Genomic DNA, 18,184 nt, shown 5'->3' on the forward strand with positions numbered 1-18,184 from the left:
GGGACGGTAAAGATTCCTGCCCTATAATCTGCTGGTGAATCCGTAAAAAATCACCTCCCAATCCATCGAGGAACTGAACAACCCTCAAGTCACTTTTCTGCTTGGCCAACATGGCAGGGTATGTAGAGCAGGGCTGGAATGTGTCAAGTTGCTCACAAAGGTGAACAAACTCAGAATAGTAATCAAATATAGCACGATCACCACGCTCCAGACGTCGTCGAGTCGAGTAAGTGTCACATATTCGCGTCAGATTAATTTCACCTGAATACAGAGTTTTAGCATGATCCCAGATTTCTTTGGTCGTGTCAAAGAACATCATGTGTTTGGCAATCTGTGGCCCCATGCTATGAAAGAGGAGTCTGAATGTGTGCATCCTCCTGGTGCCACTTAACATGATTGTTACTTTCTGATGACGGAGGAGCCGACGTAAGATAAGTAGTCTTCCCTTGCGTCTTCCCTTGCGCTCTTAGGTAAATCTGAACAAACCGAGACCATGCAGAATTGTTCTTGCCATTCAGCTAGACAGAAGTCATCAGAACTACATGAAGGGTCGTAGAAGATCCAAATGTCACAATAGAAGAGGTAGGGGTCGTCATACCGAATCTCCACAAATACTCTGAATACCACGAGGAGGATAAAAACACCAGTCACCACAAACCACACAATCAGTAATGAGGGAGGCATTAACGATCCTCAGCAAAAGGCAAACAACCAAGAACTACTGATTAGTAGCCCCCTCCAACACCACCAACATACAACCAACAAACAAACACCACGAAAACTGAATCACCACACTAACCAAACAACCATCAAATCATATGAAAACCATCAACAAAACCACAAAATCCAACAAGGGGTGGAAAACCATCAGCCAGCACCACATCCACTACGAATGTGAGTCAACAACCACCAAATCGAAGCAGTACAGACACTGACAACTGCTGTCCGGCACATCAGCAAATGATTCCGAGCAAAAATTTCACACAAAGGCACCACTAAGAAGTGAGAAGTGCCAAACATCATCCCGGAACCCACAACAGAATAAAATATCAGAAAAGATGGGTATTTAGCACATCAATAGGGAAGATTAGGGACTGATGAGAATGGAGACGAGTAAAAAGTAAGGAAAGAAAGTATGTATGGAGGAAACAACAATGAAAATAGGGTGATGTAGAGTGCGGCTAGGGTTAGCGCAGGGTACGGCTTGGCTAGTGGGTGGAAAACCCAAAAAAATGAGAATTGGAGGATGCGGCTAGGTTTTCTTGTAGAAAACCCAAAAAACAAGGTGAGAGGGTGTGTTGCGACTAGGGGTTTGGGGAGAAAAACCCAAAAAGAATTGAGAATGGTAGGGGCTGCTAGGGTTAGGGTTTGTGAGATGGAACAAAGAAGAAAAAAGATGAAAAGGATTAAGGTTTTAATCTACCTTTGTTCTTGATGAGGAATCTTCTAACTAGTCGCTCTGATACCATGTTAGAGGTATCCTATCTTCCATGGTAGTGAAGAGATGATAAGAGAAGAGAAGATGTGAAGTGAGAGAGAAGAGATAATCTCCTCCCACACGATTAATAATATTTATATAAGAGAGAATAGGGTTACATATGAAATGACCAGAATGACCCCACACTTGGTGGGGTCCAATACGCCCACTCTCTACCTTGTAGAAGGGAGGAGGAATCTCTGGATCACCTATTATTGCATTGTCCCTTTTCCTATAGACTTAGGATGGACGCGATAAAACCTTTTGGTGTGGCATGGGTATTTCACAAGAGCATCAAGGTCTTAATCCATTGGGTTGGCAGACCTTTTGGCAAAACGGGGCAAATCTATGTGGAAAGTAATTCCTTATGTTCTAATATGGAATATTTGGAACAAGCGAAATAACCAAATATTTGAAGGGAAGGAGAAGAGTCGGCATCACATTGCTCTTGATGTCAAACTTACCCTTACTGCATGGACGAGAGGAAAGGTGGCACTCTTGTATAGTGTTGGGGAAATTCTTAGGAACCGGCATGCGGTGTTATGGGCAAAGAAAAGTAAGGAGAAGATCTCTCATGTAAGCCCATGGGTTTCCATGGGTTAATCATTCACCTTAGATGCTAGCAAACCAAATTGATTAGCATTTATGGACTGATGTGTTGCTTTGAGGTATTATGTTGTATACAGGAATTTCATGTCATAATCGCCATTACACAACTTTTCACAACACATGGCTTGTGGATCAAGGAGCAAAGGAACCAAAAGCTTGCACCTACAGTGAAGACATCCTCATTTGAAGATGTTCAAATCAAAAAGCTCATCATGAAGATTTCACAAGTTCCCAACAAGTGTCAAGAAGGAGCTTGGAGTTGAGCATGCCATGGTGACACCTCATGTACCGCAACATGCATTGAAGATTGAAGGACAAGTCACAAGAGCCAAACAAGGTCAAGAAGTTCACTCACAAGCAGAAGAAGTCAAAGAAAGTGCAAAAGAGCGAATACATTCCAAGAAAACTCAACGGTATCATTTTAGAATGTATTTAGAGTCCTCTTGATTTTATGTTTAAATGCACTTTCAAAAGGTTTTCAAATGGTTTTCATACTTAACTTTTTACATCTTTGAAAACCATACACACACCCTAAAATGTGTTTGAAAACTTAGGACTTAAGCTCAAGACCATGGCCTAAAAGCCCCTGATTTTTAAAGTTAAAAATGGAACTTCACACAGGGCCGGTCGACCGGGCTTTTCCGGGCGACCACGAGATGGAACCTGAAAGTCCAGAACATCTCGAAATTTATCGGGTCAGTCGACCGAGACAATCCGGTCGACCGCGGATTGATTTTTTGGAAATCCAGAAAACATCCAGATTGGGCTTGGCAGACGACCGCAATGGCTCGGTCGACCGCGGATAGGTTTTTGAGCCGAATTTTTAAGCTAACAGGTTAGCCTCGCCGGACAACCGTCATGGGGCCGGTCGACCGCGACGGTAAGAAATTTGAAAATATAAAAGGGGGCCCGATAAGGGAGGGCGACCGCGGTGGCTCGGTCAACCGCGACAGTCGGGCAAACTAGCAGTTGGGGCATTTTCTGCTTGACTTTTTCAAGCAAGTTATTTACAGTTTTACCCCAAACGGTCATATTTTCAAATACACTATATATACATCATTAAAACCTATCTTTACAAGCTTTTGAAAATTTTGAGAAAGATCAAATCCCATTTCTCTTTAAGCTTCAACATTTTATTTCAAAAGCTAAAAACCTCTTTGATCTTCCATTTCTACATCTTATCAAGAGGCACTCCATAGGGCTTTACGTTTGTATTTTCTTGGAGTGATTGTGAGCTTATAAAGTTGTAATCCGCCTATTAAGAGGCATCAAAGTTTTTATTTTTTATCTTTGTTCTTCATAAGGGTCTTCTCTTCGGCCCGGTAAGAATTGTGAAGATGAGGGTCTTCTCGGGCGTTAACAAAGGTGAAGACGAGGGCTTTCACTTCGGCCCGTTAAGAATTGAGAAGGCATGGTGAGGGTCTCTGATTCGGCCCGTTAAGAAAGGAGAATCATGTAAGAGGGTGTGTCCCGTAAGAGGGTGTGTCCCCTCTCAAGGCTTCGTGCAGAAAGGGTTTGTTGCCTTTGGAGATGGAGGAGTCGGGTGTACGGCTTCATCATTTTTACTGAAGATCCCAAGGAGGAAAACTTGGAAGAGTGGAGTAGGTCTTGTGATAGACTGAACCACTATAAATCTTGTGCCTTGTCGATGCTTTCTTTCTCTCCCTCTCTCTTGCACGTGTGGTGATTGGTAATTTCTAACCCTAACTTGTTTATGCTTTTAATGAAATAAGGGTTAGTAAATGCACTTGATTTAAATGTATAAACCCTAATTGCATTATAATATATATTTGAACAAGGGTTAGTAAATGTGCATGATTAGAATGTCTAAACCGTAGCTTTGATCAATATGCTTAAAATTTTGATGGTAGCTCTTGGAGGCTTGATTTGTGACGCTAATGGTGTAATTTTTATGTTTTTCGCGGTCCGACTGGTTTTTGTGATGCTAATAAAGCCGAGCCTTACTCTTTCGTCTTAGATGGTTCGCGAAGCACAATTTGGGCCCGCTCATTATTGAAGGTGATACATCAAATTTGTTAAGAGTAAGGGACCATGGAAGCTTGAAAATACAATTTCTAAGAGCTGGGACTTGGTGGACCCTCAAATTCAACATATGAGAAGATCCAAAGCATGGGGGGGCCACATTTTTTGGGGGATCCAAAGCATTCATTTGGAAGGCCCTTCCATGGATAGGGTGTGTACCAAAAATCAGTGTCTGTCCATTTTCCCCTCCAACTTTGATTGGGTTAGGATGATCCTATAGGGCTGATTTTTGGTACACACCCTATCCATGGAAGGGCCTTCCAAATGAATGCTTTGGATCCCCCAAACAATGAACCAATAGGGCTGATTTTTATACCCATGCACAGATAGCTTATCTATGCAGCTGCACATACTTTATTTTCTCATATATATATATATATATAACTTGTCAGAGAATCGAACAATCACCGAAGCAATCTAATAGATCTTCACAAATATTGCTGGAGAGGGACAAAACAGCGCCAGATTTGATAAAAAAAACTAATCAAAGCAAAACCCAAAAACCAAAAAGGAAATTTCAAAACTAATTATAACCCTCCTAGGAAGTACAAAACAACTTCATATCATTTTGTTATAATTTTAATATCTTTATTTTGTTGTGATTTTAATATCTTTTATGAATGAATAAGAGTTTTTTCTCTTCTTTCTTTGGATGTGATGCTCAGCTTAAGGCTTAAAAACAATTCATCAACCTATCTGCAATTACATATATCCAAAGAGTTCTTATGCTAGGCATTGGCATCTCTTGTATTTGGTCCGTGATAACAAGAGAGTATCTAAATTGATGTCAGTTATCACTTTGATTTTCCAAACGTGAGAAGTCAAAACTAAATCTTGATCCATGCACCATAAGAATCAATTGAGTTATTTAATAAGAAATGCTACGAAAAGATTAATTTGAGCTTCTGTTACACAATGAATATCAGAATATGAATACAGATTTACTAATCATGTGCTTTCAGGGAGTTCACAAGTCACTAATGTGGTTTAGATTCTTCGTTCTGTCTTTCGCTATTATATTTTTCATTTGTATCTACACCAAGAAGTTATCAATGGACATTTAGTCTTTGGTAAAGAAAGTAACAGCCACATATGCTATCAAAAAGCAATGAACATAACCAGGTTTTGTGTATCTTTACATTGAGTCGCACAATTTCACAGATATTACAACAAAATTATTTCAACAAAAGAATCCGTCCACACAGATATTAACTCCATCTATTCATAGTAATAAGACAGTATTCATAAGTGGCAAAGGTGAAATACAGATTTAAAAGGGCGATTACTGATTACTACTTCCCCAAAGTGATATCAGTGTCCTTATTATGTTGCTTTAAAATAAGAACAGGAAACTATAACTTATATTATTAGCAGCCTTATTAGAGATGGAGCAAATAGATAAAAGCATACCTCAGGTGCTTTTAGCCTCGCCTTAAATTTTGCAACCAGGTCTTGCGTTGTCACAGGAGCCATTTGCGACAGCACAGCCCTAATCTCATCTTCCGTGACAGGTGCTGCAGACGAAGTTGACCCAGGTCTTGATGTACCTTTTGAAGGTACACTTTTGGAAGCGTTAGCAGTCTCATCTTTAACAGATGAAGTCCTTGAGTCCTGATCCCAAAGTGTATGGTGTGTATTCCAGCAGAAATAAAAACATTAGCACTGAATGTGGCTTTGCATGATAAGCCAAACCAAAAAGAATCATCTATGGACATTGTTAAACTACCAATTACTCCAAAAGCTTCAACTGTTGGAGTTGGCATTATTTAATCTTTTATACTTTAACACTCCCCCTCACGTGTGACCTCTCTTTTTAGGGTTGACCTACACGTGGCACATGTGGCCCCTCTTTTTGGTTGGCCATTAGATGTGGATTTTTAATATCAAGGAGTTTTGAGAGTTGGCGTTATTTAATCTTTTATACTTTCACACTCCTGCCCCTCAGGTTGGCCCACACGTGCCACATGTGGTCCAACTTTTTGGTTGACCATTAGATGTGGAATTTTAATATCAAGGAGTTTTGAAGTCAAGACCATTGCTCAGATACCATGGTAAACTACCAATCACCCCAAAAGCTTTAGCTGTTGGAGTTGGCGTTATTTAATCTTTTATACTTTAATAGACATGAAATTACAAAGGAAAAATTGAATCCTAAGTATTTATCCAAGAAAAAAGTAATCACGATGTCCAAGAGTCAACGACGTACATTATCAGTTTTCACCTTTTTAGCAGGTGCACTGTTAGCAGTTTTTACATCATCAACACCATGCTTTCTCTTAGTTTTCGCCGTCTTGGATTGAGATGGAGTTCCCCGAGAAGAACCGGGAGGTACTGTTTTAGAGGGACTGCTGTCAGTAGGTTCATCTTTCAGTGCATCGTTTCGTTTTGGAGCCAGTACAGGTGACAGTCCAACATCATCATCCATCTGCACAAACCAAACAAAGAGCAATGTAAGACAGAGGAACATATATATATTAGGAAATGGTTTGTGTCGCTCAGATAAGCTATCTGAGCATGGATTTTAAAACAAGGGTGCGCCCACATTTTGGGGGTGATCCTAAGCATTCATTTGGAAGGCCCCATCATGGATGGGGTGTGTACCAAAAATAAGCTCCATTGGATCATCTTAGGGTGTCCATTTGTGGAGGGAAAAATGGACAGATACTGTTTGTCCACAAATCTGCCCATTTCTTCCCTCCACAAATGGAAGGGTTAGGATGATCCAATGGAGCTGATTTTTGGTACACAACCCATCCATGATGGGGCCTTCCAAATGAATGCTTAGGATCACCCCTCACCCCCAAAATGTGGGCCCACCCTTGTTTTAAAAATCCATGTTCAGATAAGCTATTTGAGCAGCTGCTCACAAACCATATATTGAGCTTGAGCTCAGATACCATTTATATATATATATATATATATATATATATATATATATATATATATATATATATATATATATATATATATATATATATATATATTTGAGAATAGAGTTCCTAAGGTGTCACCTCATATAGCTTATATGAGGTGGCGCTTAAAAACATAAGGGGCCCACTTTGTTTGGATGATCCAAAGCATTCATTTGTTACGCCCTCACATAGATAGGGTGTGCCCAAAAAATCAACTTCATAGGATCATCCTAACCCTTCCATATGTGGAGGTTGAAATGGATGGGTATAAACCTCCATAAATCTGCCCATTTTTAACCTCCATAAATGAAGGGGTTAGGATGATCCTATGGACCTGATTTTTTGTAGGCACCATATCCATCTAAGAGCCTTTCAAATGAGTGGTTTGGATCACCCCAAAAATGTGGGCCCTTTATGTTTTGTGAGCGCCACCTCATATAAGCTATATGAGGTGACACCTTAGGAACTCTATTCTCTCTCTCTCTCTCTCTCTCTCTCTCTATGTGTATATATATATATATATATATATATATATATATATATATATATATATATCAGAAATTCACATGAAACTAAGCAATATAGATGATTTCCAGATTCTGTCTTAAATTAGCGTGGAAATTTTCCAACCATGGTTTTAAATTTAGGCCAAAATCGGAAATTTTAGCAGAAATATTTCGGTTTTGGCCAAGGCCGAAACGAAATTCACAAAGAATCGGAATTTTACAAGATTTCACCCAAAATTTTAAAAAATTGCACCGAAATTTTAGATTCTAAAATTTTGGTGGAAATTTTATGAAAACCGAAATATTATCTTTTTTTTACACAATTTCGGCCGAAATTCCGGCCGATGGTTGTGACTGAAAATGACATTTAAATCCTTGTTTCCAACTGGGAATGCATAGGGCTGCAACTCGGGTCGGGCGGGTCGGGTTTTGGAGAACCCAACCCTATCCGAGAAATATCTCGGGTCGGGTCGGGTTTTTTCACGTTGACGCAATTTTTTAAGGAAAATTCTTGTTTGGCAAGACAACTCAACTCATAGAAGCAGAAATTACACTTGAATCAAACAATGATGTAATTACACTCACATTACACTTGAATCAAACAATGTTGTAATCAAACAATGTTGTAATTACAATTAAACAACGCTGAATCAAACACTTGAATCAACTCAACTCATAGAAGCAGAAATTACACTCACATACAATAACAGTGGGTGCGTAGGTTTTCACTTTTAACTTTTAACTAACAATAGAAAAAAATGTACATACTTATGTAACTCGGGTCAGGTCGGGTCGGGCCCCTTCAAACTCGGCTCGACCCGAGATTCATGCGGGCTTTTGAATGCTCAACCCGGCTCGACCCGAAATCCATGAAACCTGAACCCAACCCAGGCTATTTTCGGGTCGGGTCGATGCGGGTCGGGTAAAACCCGGCTCGAGTTGCAGCCCTAGGAATGCATATAACTAAGCTGATAACTTGGACACTTAAAATTCCAAAATCTGCGGTAGTTGAGAAGTGACCATTCTGATCCAAGGTGGGATATGTGCATGCTTTATTGTATGTGTCGACATTTTAACATTCCCTGAATATAGACATTAATCATTGCAAAGCAAGAAACATTAATAACACATATTATAGTTTCTATAGTGCAAGGTAAAAACAATGCACATAAAGACATGTGTGTATAGGCTTCAAGGGACGTTCCATGGTTGCTCTTAATAAAAGATGGTAAACAATTGTAGATAGGCGGCAAAAGAAATTACATCGTCATCGTCATCATCCTCTTCAGCATCCGATTCATTTAGGCCAGCAGCTCGGCCAAGCAGCTTTTTCAACTCTTTGCCAGATGTACTCAGCCCTCCCCCCTCCTCTTCGTTACCTTCTTCCTCGTCCTCTTCATCCTGCAAGCATGAGAAAACTGCGTGACTCCACACATAACGCCCAGCAATTGTATTGGTACGAGTTAAAGGTGCCCCAACTATTCAATACTAAGCTATGTCACAAATATCTAGGATATTTTCAAAATATCGCGCTTTTATCGCGACATTTTGATAAAACAACAAAATCCCGAAATAATCCTGATATTTTAAAAATATAGCAACATTTTTCATTTTTATTATAAAATATCGCAATAATATCATGATATTATCCCGATATTTTATGGTATTTTTATTATATTTTTCTTAAATTTTATATTTTTATATTTTTTTATATAATTTTATTTTTATCGTCTTTCCCGATATAAACCCAAAAATAATAAAAAATAATTAATATATCCCGAGATTTTCCCTTACCGAGAAATTCCCAAGAACAATATCTGTGACAGAGATACTAAGATACAAGCAATCTTCATGATCATGTAAGAAAATCAGGAATTTCTGTGTGAACCCAAGACAGAAAGAGAAGCAAAAGTAAAATGCATATATCATCTTTAGTATGAAATAGAAAAGCATGAGAAAAATTAGTGCAAAATTCTTGCTTAATTCTACTGAATGAGGGAAAATATGAATATTTCCACCGTAACTGTACAGTGAATTCCAAACCCTAATTGGCGAAAATAAAGGATACTATTTCCCAAAAATAAGATAGGTGAAACCAGCACAGTAACAGCCCCATTTGGCATGTTCCTTGCTCATGTAATTGCTGTCAATGTATAGAATTGCATGCTGAGCTTGAATCCTCATGACCACAATATTCTTTTCTTGACCTAAGCCGATCATGCAAAAGAATGCATCATTCACCACTGGCAAGAAAACATAATCGACATGATTTGTTTGGTAAAGCTAATAAATGCACCTATTAGCATCTTATTTACTATTAGCATCTTATTTACTATTAGCATCTTATTTATTTTTGCATTACCCTAACGAAGTTGTGATACCTATTAATATTTTTTCTCTCGATCCTTTTTTCAATATGAATAAAAAAGATAAAATTACAAAAGGGGCAATATTTATTCTTTTTTCTCATAGCATTCCAACAATTTTCTTCCATTGCTTATGTTACACTACAGGTATCAGCAACCCATAATCTCTGTTGAACTAAGATCCTAGCTTTACAACCACATCTTAAATCCTAATGAAAACAACCACTAGTGGACCACAAATAAATAGACAGGTTCTTCCAAGCAATGTACAATACCAAAAAGCACACAGCACTAATATCAAGGGAACAATTTTGCACTTCAGAGACATCTCCCGAGCGCAACACAAAAATAATGACAGTAAATTGGAAAACAAATTCGTAGCTAGTGACCCTAACATAGGAATCTAAACAAAACTAAGACCAAGGTAGCATGTATCTAAACGGACAATAAAGAAGCATTTTTATTTCCTAATTCTTTTTTTTTTAAAGACAAAAGGAAAGCATTATCTATGTGGTAGCATTATCTATGTGGTCAAAAAATGCTTAAAAAAAAAAAAAAAGAAGTCACTTTTACTTATTGGGCCCCACTTAGGGCATGTACTGAATTGCTAGCATTTCCCAAAGTTAAATCTTAAAATTTTATAATTTGCAAATGTTTCTATACGTTTCCATGATTTTACAAGATTTCCGCCAAAACTTCCAACCTAAACAGATATTTAAAACCCTGTTATGGCGGAACATGAATGTTAGGGCCCAAATCCTAAATGTCTGCAGGTTAACAAAAAATGATTGGAATACGAAATCTTAAATTCATGTAGATGTCTTAAAAATAAACTCAATAGATATTCACAAATCGGTATCTCTGAAAGTAGCATGTTACAAAGTTTTATCTAATCAACCTGCTTGATTTCTGGAGGAGCTGGTATCTCTGGGCCCAAATCTTCCCGTTCCTCGGGGTCATTACCGACAGCTTCATCGTCATCAGTGAAAATTTCTTCATGCTCCCAGTCATCACCTAGGAAGGCCAGCACGACAAGAAATCAGAAACTGGGTGCTTGGCTAAAGACGAAACCATAAAATTCATCATATATCCACAAGTAGTGTCTTTCCTATTCCAAAAAGAGAGAGAGAGAGAGAGAGAGAGAGAGAGAGAGCTACCACTAGAATAGTAATTCCTTGACGTTGAACCGTCAATAAAATAGATAGCAAGTAGAAGTGGTGATCCAAATATAGCCAGCAACATGAGTTCAAAGACACAGTACACCCTTGAAATCCATGCAAAAGGCAAACTTAGGGGATAAAAACAAAGTTTGAAAGTTACTAAGGAGCCTTTACAACAAGATGTCTGCTAGCAAGCCAAGGAGCTGGTAGTAACCAAGTCACACAAAAGTAGGCTCACGAGAGACCAGACCACACAAATCAACAACCAACTTGAGGATGAGAAAAAGAAAATTGATGCTAAGCATTAATGCAAGAAATTCTGTTAATGGGACTTACAATTTGACAAACAGAAACTTTGGAGCATATTGCATAAAAAATACACCATCTGAGAGTTTAAATGTGATTATCAAAGCTTAGTGAGTCCCGTTATTAGTTAAATTTTGAAACAGAACCTAATCTCCCACGAGTGATAGCCATCCTACAGGTGTTTTTCATATTCTTAACATGGTATGATTATGATCCGAGTGAAGCCTGTTCATAGTTTACTTTTGTAATTTTCAAGCTATGATCAAGTTAAAAATAAGGCATTCAGTCTAGGAGTGGAAGAGAAGGTTAACAAGAAAGAAAGCTCAATATAAAGATTGGTTGAACCTTAAGAAAATAGGCAGATGTGCACAAAAAATTGAGGAAGTCAAAAGGCTAGAAAGTGTTCATGTAAATAATATTGAAGAATATGTCATATGCTTTTATATTTGATAACGGTTGTGTTCATAGAAACTTATAAATCTCCACTGATACAACAAGAACTGCATACGAAAAGAAAATTATTGAATTAGAAGTGATCAGGGTTGAGCAGCTCTTGATAAGAGGAAGAGGAACAAAGGAGAGAGAGCAATACTTTGAGTTGAAAATCCATGTTACTAGGACATAAAGTAAGTTACTCAAATGAGAATGACAGGGATCAGCCTTCAATTAAAACAGAAAAGTGGCTAAATCTGATAGTCGAGCCCTTTAGGAGTGACTTAGGGATTTCTTTTAATTGTAGGAGTATGGTTGTCATTTATTTTTGTAAGGGAATATGTTTAATATTGGGTCTTTTTATTTTTATTGTAATTGGATGAGCTTTTAGCAATTCCAGTAATTAGTGTCCTAATTCCATACGAATAGAATAGTGTTTTAATTTGTAGGTGTTTTAGTTGTTGTTTCAAGTAGGAAGTTTGTTTTCTTCTCGTAAGTTATATGGGTTTGGCCCGTAAACACAAGAATGAATTGATGAATAATATTTTCGAGAGCAGTCTTTTTATTTTTACTGTAATTGATGAGCTTTTAGCAATTCGAGTAATTAGTGTCCTAAGTCCATACGAATAGAATAGTGTTTTAATTTGTAGGTGTTAGTTGTTGTTTCAAGTAGGAAGTTTGTTTTCTTCTCGTAAGTTATATGGGTTTGGCCCGTAAACACAAGAATGAATTGATGAATAATATTTTCAAGAGCTTTTGAAGCCCTTCTATTTTCCACGTGGATTCATGGTATACCCCCTCTACGTAGATTCTAGAAATCAAAGGTGGATTGCTTTGAAATATGGAGCATATCCTCTAGGTAGAACTTAGAGATCAAGGTTGGATTCCTTTGATAATGTTGTGGTCTTTTCTAGGTGGATTCCTAGATACTATTGGTGGATTCCTTTGCTAACCTTTATCCCTCAACCCTTATAATTCATTTGAAATTCCCTTTTTCCATCTGAATTTCGGTTTTCCTTTTCCCTTTTCTTTTGCCATTATCGTTGGTTATTCTCAAATCTTGATTTCTTGATATTTAATCATGGCGTCTTTATTTCAAATCTTGATTCTTGATTATTGTTTCTTAATTCTGGAATCTGGAATACATCATATAATTGTGTTTCTTAAATCTAAAACCATTTTCTTGAATCTAAAATATGAGATTGACACCCCAGAACTTAATTCGTCCCCTTTGACTTTTCCTGCATCAGTGAATCAAAAATAATATTTACAAGAGGACACCATTCAATTCTGATACGAAGAAAGGACTTCACATAAATGCATGTAAATTGTAAAGAAAAGTATTTGAACAAACCCCAAATGTTACAACAAGAAAAGATTAAATAGGCATATAAAGGTACATAAATGACAGGCATATTCACCCTTTTCAACGTCGTCATCATCCAAATCATGATCGCCTCCCCTTGGACCTTCTTCATCATCATCACCTTCTTTCTTCGCGAGTCCCAACCTATTTTTCCTTGACAACTCCTCTTCCTCATCTTCCTCCCCCCTATCCGAGAGAGCCGTGTCTTCATCATCATCATCATTTCCTCTCCTATGGGAACCTCCACCACCCCCACTATTTCCCTCAGTCCTTTCAACCTCACCAAAAGCTGCAGCTCCATTATTTGCAGCCTTCATCATCCATCTTTCATACCCATCTGCAGTCTTCTTCCTATTCCTCATCTTCTCCTCAGCTTCCTCTAATGTAAGTTGTTTATATTGAGCCACTTTATTAAAGTTGTACCTGTGAATCAAACAACCATGCCCACATATAGTTATAAGAAATAGATTTTTATCTATGATTTGTGGACACAGACATGAGTGTCGCGTGTCAACACTAAGACGGAGTGTCGGACACGACAAAACCCCAAAATTTAGAAACGGGGACACGGCTAAAACAGAAAGTATATATAATCATAATTTGTCGGTTCGGATTTGTGTGTCGAGTTTCGACAAGGATATGAGTTGTCTGATATGACAACTAAAAATCTAGAAATGGTGACAGGTGCATACGCATAAAGTTATTGATTATTACACAAATACATGTCCACACACCCATGTTAACTCTAACACTCCTAACAATACATTTAAAAATGTCCGAAAGGAGTGTGGACATGCATGTCGTGTCAGACACAGCAGGACACGTGTGTCAACATTAAACTCAAAATGTCGGCTAAACCATAGATTTTTATTGGTTCCTCAACTACAATAACAATGAGGAGTTTCAAATTCAAGTACTGTCATGTCATAGTGACTGAAACATAAATTAGTAGAGGATTCTACCAAAATTCAAGAACGTAACAAAACGGAAATGCAGTTTTGGCAACCACTATCTTTGAAGAAACTACTTATCAGAGCAGGTGCCAGGAAAGATAGTACAGCAGCATCAGAAGAAAAAAGAACTGCTATAAAATATTATGTTGTATAAATTTGAAAATTAAATTCTAGTTCTGAATATACCAGGAACCTGCAGGGATAGCAGAGAACTGATCCTTCCCCTGCATCACTAGCAGAAAATAGTTAGCAGATTGTGCACCCTCGACCTGACCTTGATACTGATATTGGCCTGTCTCATCCTCCAAAAGCCATGGTTTATTTTTGTACTTTTCCTACATGATGCACATTGAAGATAAGTCAAATAAGTCCTAAAGGGTTTTTTAAAGGGTAGACAGAGAGGTAAATATAGTAAGAAAAGCAGAAGTAAGAATCAAATCTGACAAATCATGCAGAACAACTGTTGGCACTTGCATGTGGAGGGTTGATAATTTCACAGGCACATCAATAAGTCCCATGAGAGATATTTATTTGATTGTTTTCCTTGCTAACTACTCTCAACCACACAGTTAAACAAATGCAATTTGCAGGGAATGATTTCCAACAAAATGTGGATAAGCATCCGCAAACCCTGTCAAATCAATAATGGTCAATCCCTAGAAATTTTCCACCAAAAATAACATTAGGAATTCTAAAAAAACATTAGAAATAGTTACTAACATTTTTTTAAAGGTAATCGTTACTGACGTTGATACCAACAGATAAAAAAATTTGTTTTAGAGTTAGCACAAATCTTCAAAGTTCTACAAAATCTGACATTAGTGGAAAAGGAAACTGCATAACAATGTTACCATAATGAGCCAGCTTTCAAGCCAAAGATCACATCTTTACATTCATTCCCTTCATCATACATGCATTAGCTGACTAGCTTGACCTTACACTGGGCAACCTATCACTACAAGGCGTCAGCAACCTTAGTCACCCAACTCATGTTTTTGCCTCCACTAAGGCCTCATGGACCCTATGTGGCCCCACAGAGGAATGCTCATCATCATCCGTCAAGGATTGAACCTGATTGTCGGTCATCAAATACCTCTTACAAAAGTTCTCAGCATGATTAAACAATCATAGGCTTATAGGAATTACGTTTTCAGAAGTTATTCCAAGGAAAAGTATGCTGAAAGTGAGAATCATTCCTCCCCAAAGACCAAGGTTGATGACAGATTTTACATTTTTACTACAACTCAATGCGTCGCATTCACGGATTCTTATAATAAACCTATGTGATGATTTCTCTGCCACGAATGACACGTAAATCATATAAAAATAGAAGAAAAAAATCTATTTGATTGCATCGGAACATTTCAATGTTTTACTTTCTTTTTTTTGATAATTATCATTTCTACCTATTTCAATGACTTGTGGTGAGAGATATCCTAAGACACCCAACTAGGTCGTGGTTTTTCAGCCATGAATGGCATCAAGTAAATCACATAGAAAAAAATAAATAAGTAAACAAATTAAAACTCTATACGTAGTTGTTTTAGACAATTCTACCTGTTTTGATAACTCATGATGACAGGTTATACCCTTATAGCTCACCTCAGATCGGGCCAAGATTGAGGGAAAATATATGGGCAAACAAATTCTCGTTCCACATCTTATCCAGATTAAAGGGAGAAATATTTTCAGTGTTTTGATTAAGCTTCAAATGTTTTACAACTTACAAATGAAGAACATTGTGGAAGATGCAATGGAGATGCAAAGAGGAGAATAAGAGAAATTTCGACTTATGGATTTCCAATCAAATAAAACAAGTTCCATCAAGTGATTAGATTTCAGCCAGTCTCTACAAAATCCGATGGCTTGTCTTACATGTGTGTGTTATCTTGTGATGGGTTGTTTATACCATGGTTTTAAATTTCGTCCTAAATCTGAAATTTTAGATTTCAGTCGGGACCGAAACAAAATTTGGTGAAATCCCAAATTTCGCGAAATTCCAAATTTCGGTAAATTAGTTTTTTTTAATAAAAAATAATAATATTGTTCTGAAATTTCGGCCGAACTGTTTTTTAATTACAGGATTTCGGCCGAAATTTCGGTTTCGGTGAGGGTCGAAACGCATACTGAAACCGAAATTTAAAACCATGGTTTATACACAAAAACAGAGATGGAGAACCATCCCAAAAGCTCTCCCATGACCTATATTTTAGGTCACTTGGTTTTAAATCAATGGTGCAAATCAATTCACCTATAAACCACATATCTGCCACACTCATGAGCGCGATGTTGGTGATAAGACAATCTTATCGTTTGTTAACCGCATGATAAGCCATACACATCAAGACAATTCATTAGCTGATGTGGCATGACTCATCCTATGGTGGGAACCATCCCTAGCTCCCTAAATGTGCATTTTATCATTTATGTAGACATTAACCAAAGAGGTTCCGATATCATGAGTGTGTCCTTATTACTTCTTAAGGTATTATAAAAGAGGGTGCCAATATCATGTCATGGTGCCTTAATCAATCTTGAGGATACGACCATGTCAGTGTGCCAATATCACCTATTGGCCTCATTATCGAGGAAGTGCCATTATAATTAATGGTCTGAACCCATCGGACACTTATGACATAAGGTGGTGCGACTTAAGTGACAAGGAATGGGCAACAACCAGTGCGACTTAAGTGACAAAGGATGGGCCACAAGCAACTTTCAATGCTTTCATAGAAATCCTAGTTGAGTTAGGAGTAGTGTGGTTCTAGTAGGATTATTAAAGATTTCTTGTAATGGTAGGATTATATGTTTAAATTTACGAAGTTGAATTCTGCCTTGCGACTTTACCAGATCCAAGAACAAACCTCTAAAGGCTCATTTTCCAAACTGATCTACCTGGGGATATTGCCTTTCAACCCCGCCAATAACTCAGACCCCTTTCCTCTCAGTTTAGACCACTACATGGTTAAAAAATAATTAAGAACATCTAATCCTATTATTTACAGACCCAGAAATTTACCCAAGAACCTTCCTAAATTAAGCCCGACCTTATTTACAGACATGCTGCTAAACGCTAATAGTCCACCTTCTCAAATTTTTTAACCTTTAAGCATTGCAACCGGTCCTCTACTTCACCGCTATAACTATCGACTACCTTATCTCCCTCCTAAAGCCCCTGCCAACACACCCAATTCCTGTTGCATGTAATCAAAACCCCATCTTCAATACCATAACAGTCCACAACTGTGAACTGTTTATCATTTAAACCCTCACCATGAGTCCTTTCTACACCCAAACCGTATTCTATAACCTAAACCGTATTCTATAACCTATTACCTTTGCCCAGAATTTACCTCCCTTGTTTCAGATCGATTACACTCGCAATATAGAACCATCAGTCCTTTCTACACCCAAACCGTATTCAATAGCCTATTACCTTTGCCCAGAATTTACCTCCCTTGTTTCAGATCGATTACACTCCCAATATAGACTGGTACGTTTGTAACAATCCACCATGTCGTTTATTACACTTACCTATATCAGATTTCAGTTTATTTCGACAGTCCTTTCTTTGAGACTTCTAATTTATTGAAAAATAATCTTTTACCATCGATGGTTCTGCATCACCATGTATCATGTCCCCAATGTATTTTATTTAAGCATCCATAAAATAAGATTTATTACATGAAATTCGCACGATCGCACAATAAAAACAAAATGCATGTCGGTGTGTTACAAAAACATGAGAAATTCATCCTATAATAGATGCTATCAATGGCCAAAATTTATCCATCCCATCCAGCCATCCGTTCGAGTTGCAAACATGATCCAATATCTCCCAACTTTGAAATCCTGTCTACTAAAGTTATCCGTTCCAACGGCTTTATCCAGCGGGTCATTTTTTATTTTTTTTTGCTAGCAGATAACCCCCTGTAATCTCATTCTTTTCCTATACATCATATACATAATAATATTGATGTTTGCATTGACTCAAAGAGTAGTGAAATAAATAGTCAACAGGGAGGAGACAAGCATTGCATTTGCCTGGAACTTA

The 18,184-nt window shown here is 37.7% G+C and overlaps 1 protein-coding gene across 2 annotated transcripts in view; it reads right to left on the minus strand.

The window, feature by feature from the left end:
• Positions 1-18,184, minus strand: part of RAP74 (transcription initiation factor IIF subunit alpha RAP74) — a 61,914-nt gene that overhangs the window by 21,520 nt on the left and 22,210 nt on the right. The window contains exons 3-8 of one of the 2 annotated variants that reach the window (XM_077365171.1): positions 14,317-14,465; positions 13,233-13,600; positions 10,812-10,927; positions 8,811-8,948; positions 6,351-6,554; positions 5,540-5,740 (exon numbers count right to left, since the gene is read on the minus strand). In XM_077365171.1, coding sequence (XP_077221286.1) covers positions 5,540-5,740; positions 6,351-6,554; positions 8,811-8,948; positions 10,812-10,927; positions 13,233-13,600; positions 14,317-14,465 — 1,176 coding nt within the window. Of the gene's footprint in view, positions 1-5,539; positions 5,741-6,335; positions 6,555-8,810; positions 8,949-10,811; positions 10,928-13,232; positions 13,601-14,316; positions 14,466-18,184 lie in introns of both variants that reach the window. The other variant, XM_077365164.1, reaches the window with a different exon arrangement.

This window comes from Tasmannia lanceolata, unplaced genomic scaffold (genome assembly GCF_043159265.1).
Source record: "Tasmannia lanceolata isolate RefF3 unplaced genomic scaffold, GAP_Taslan_0.1 ptg000003l, whole genome shotgun sequence".
Lineage (NCBI taxonomy): Eukaryota > Viridiplantae > Streptophyta > Magnoliopsida > Canellales > Winteraceae > Tasmannia > Tasmannia lanceolata.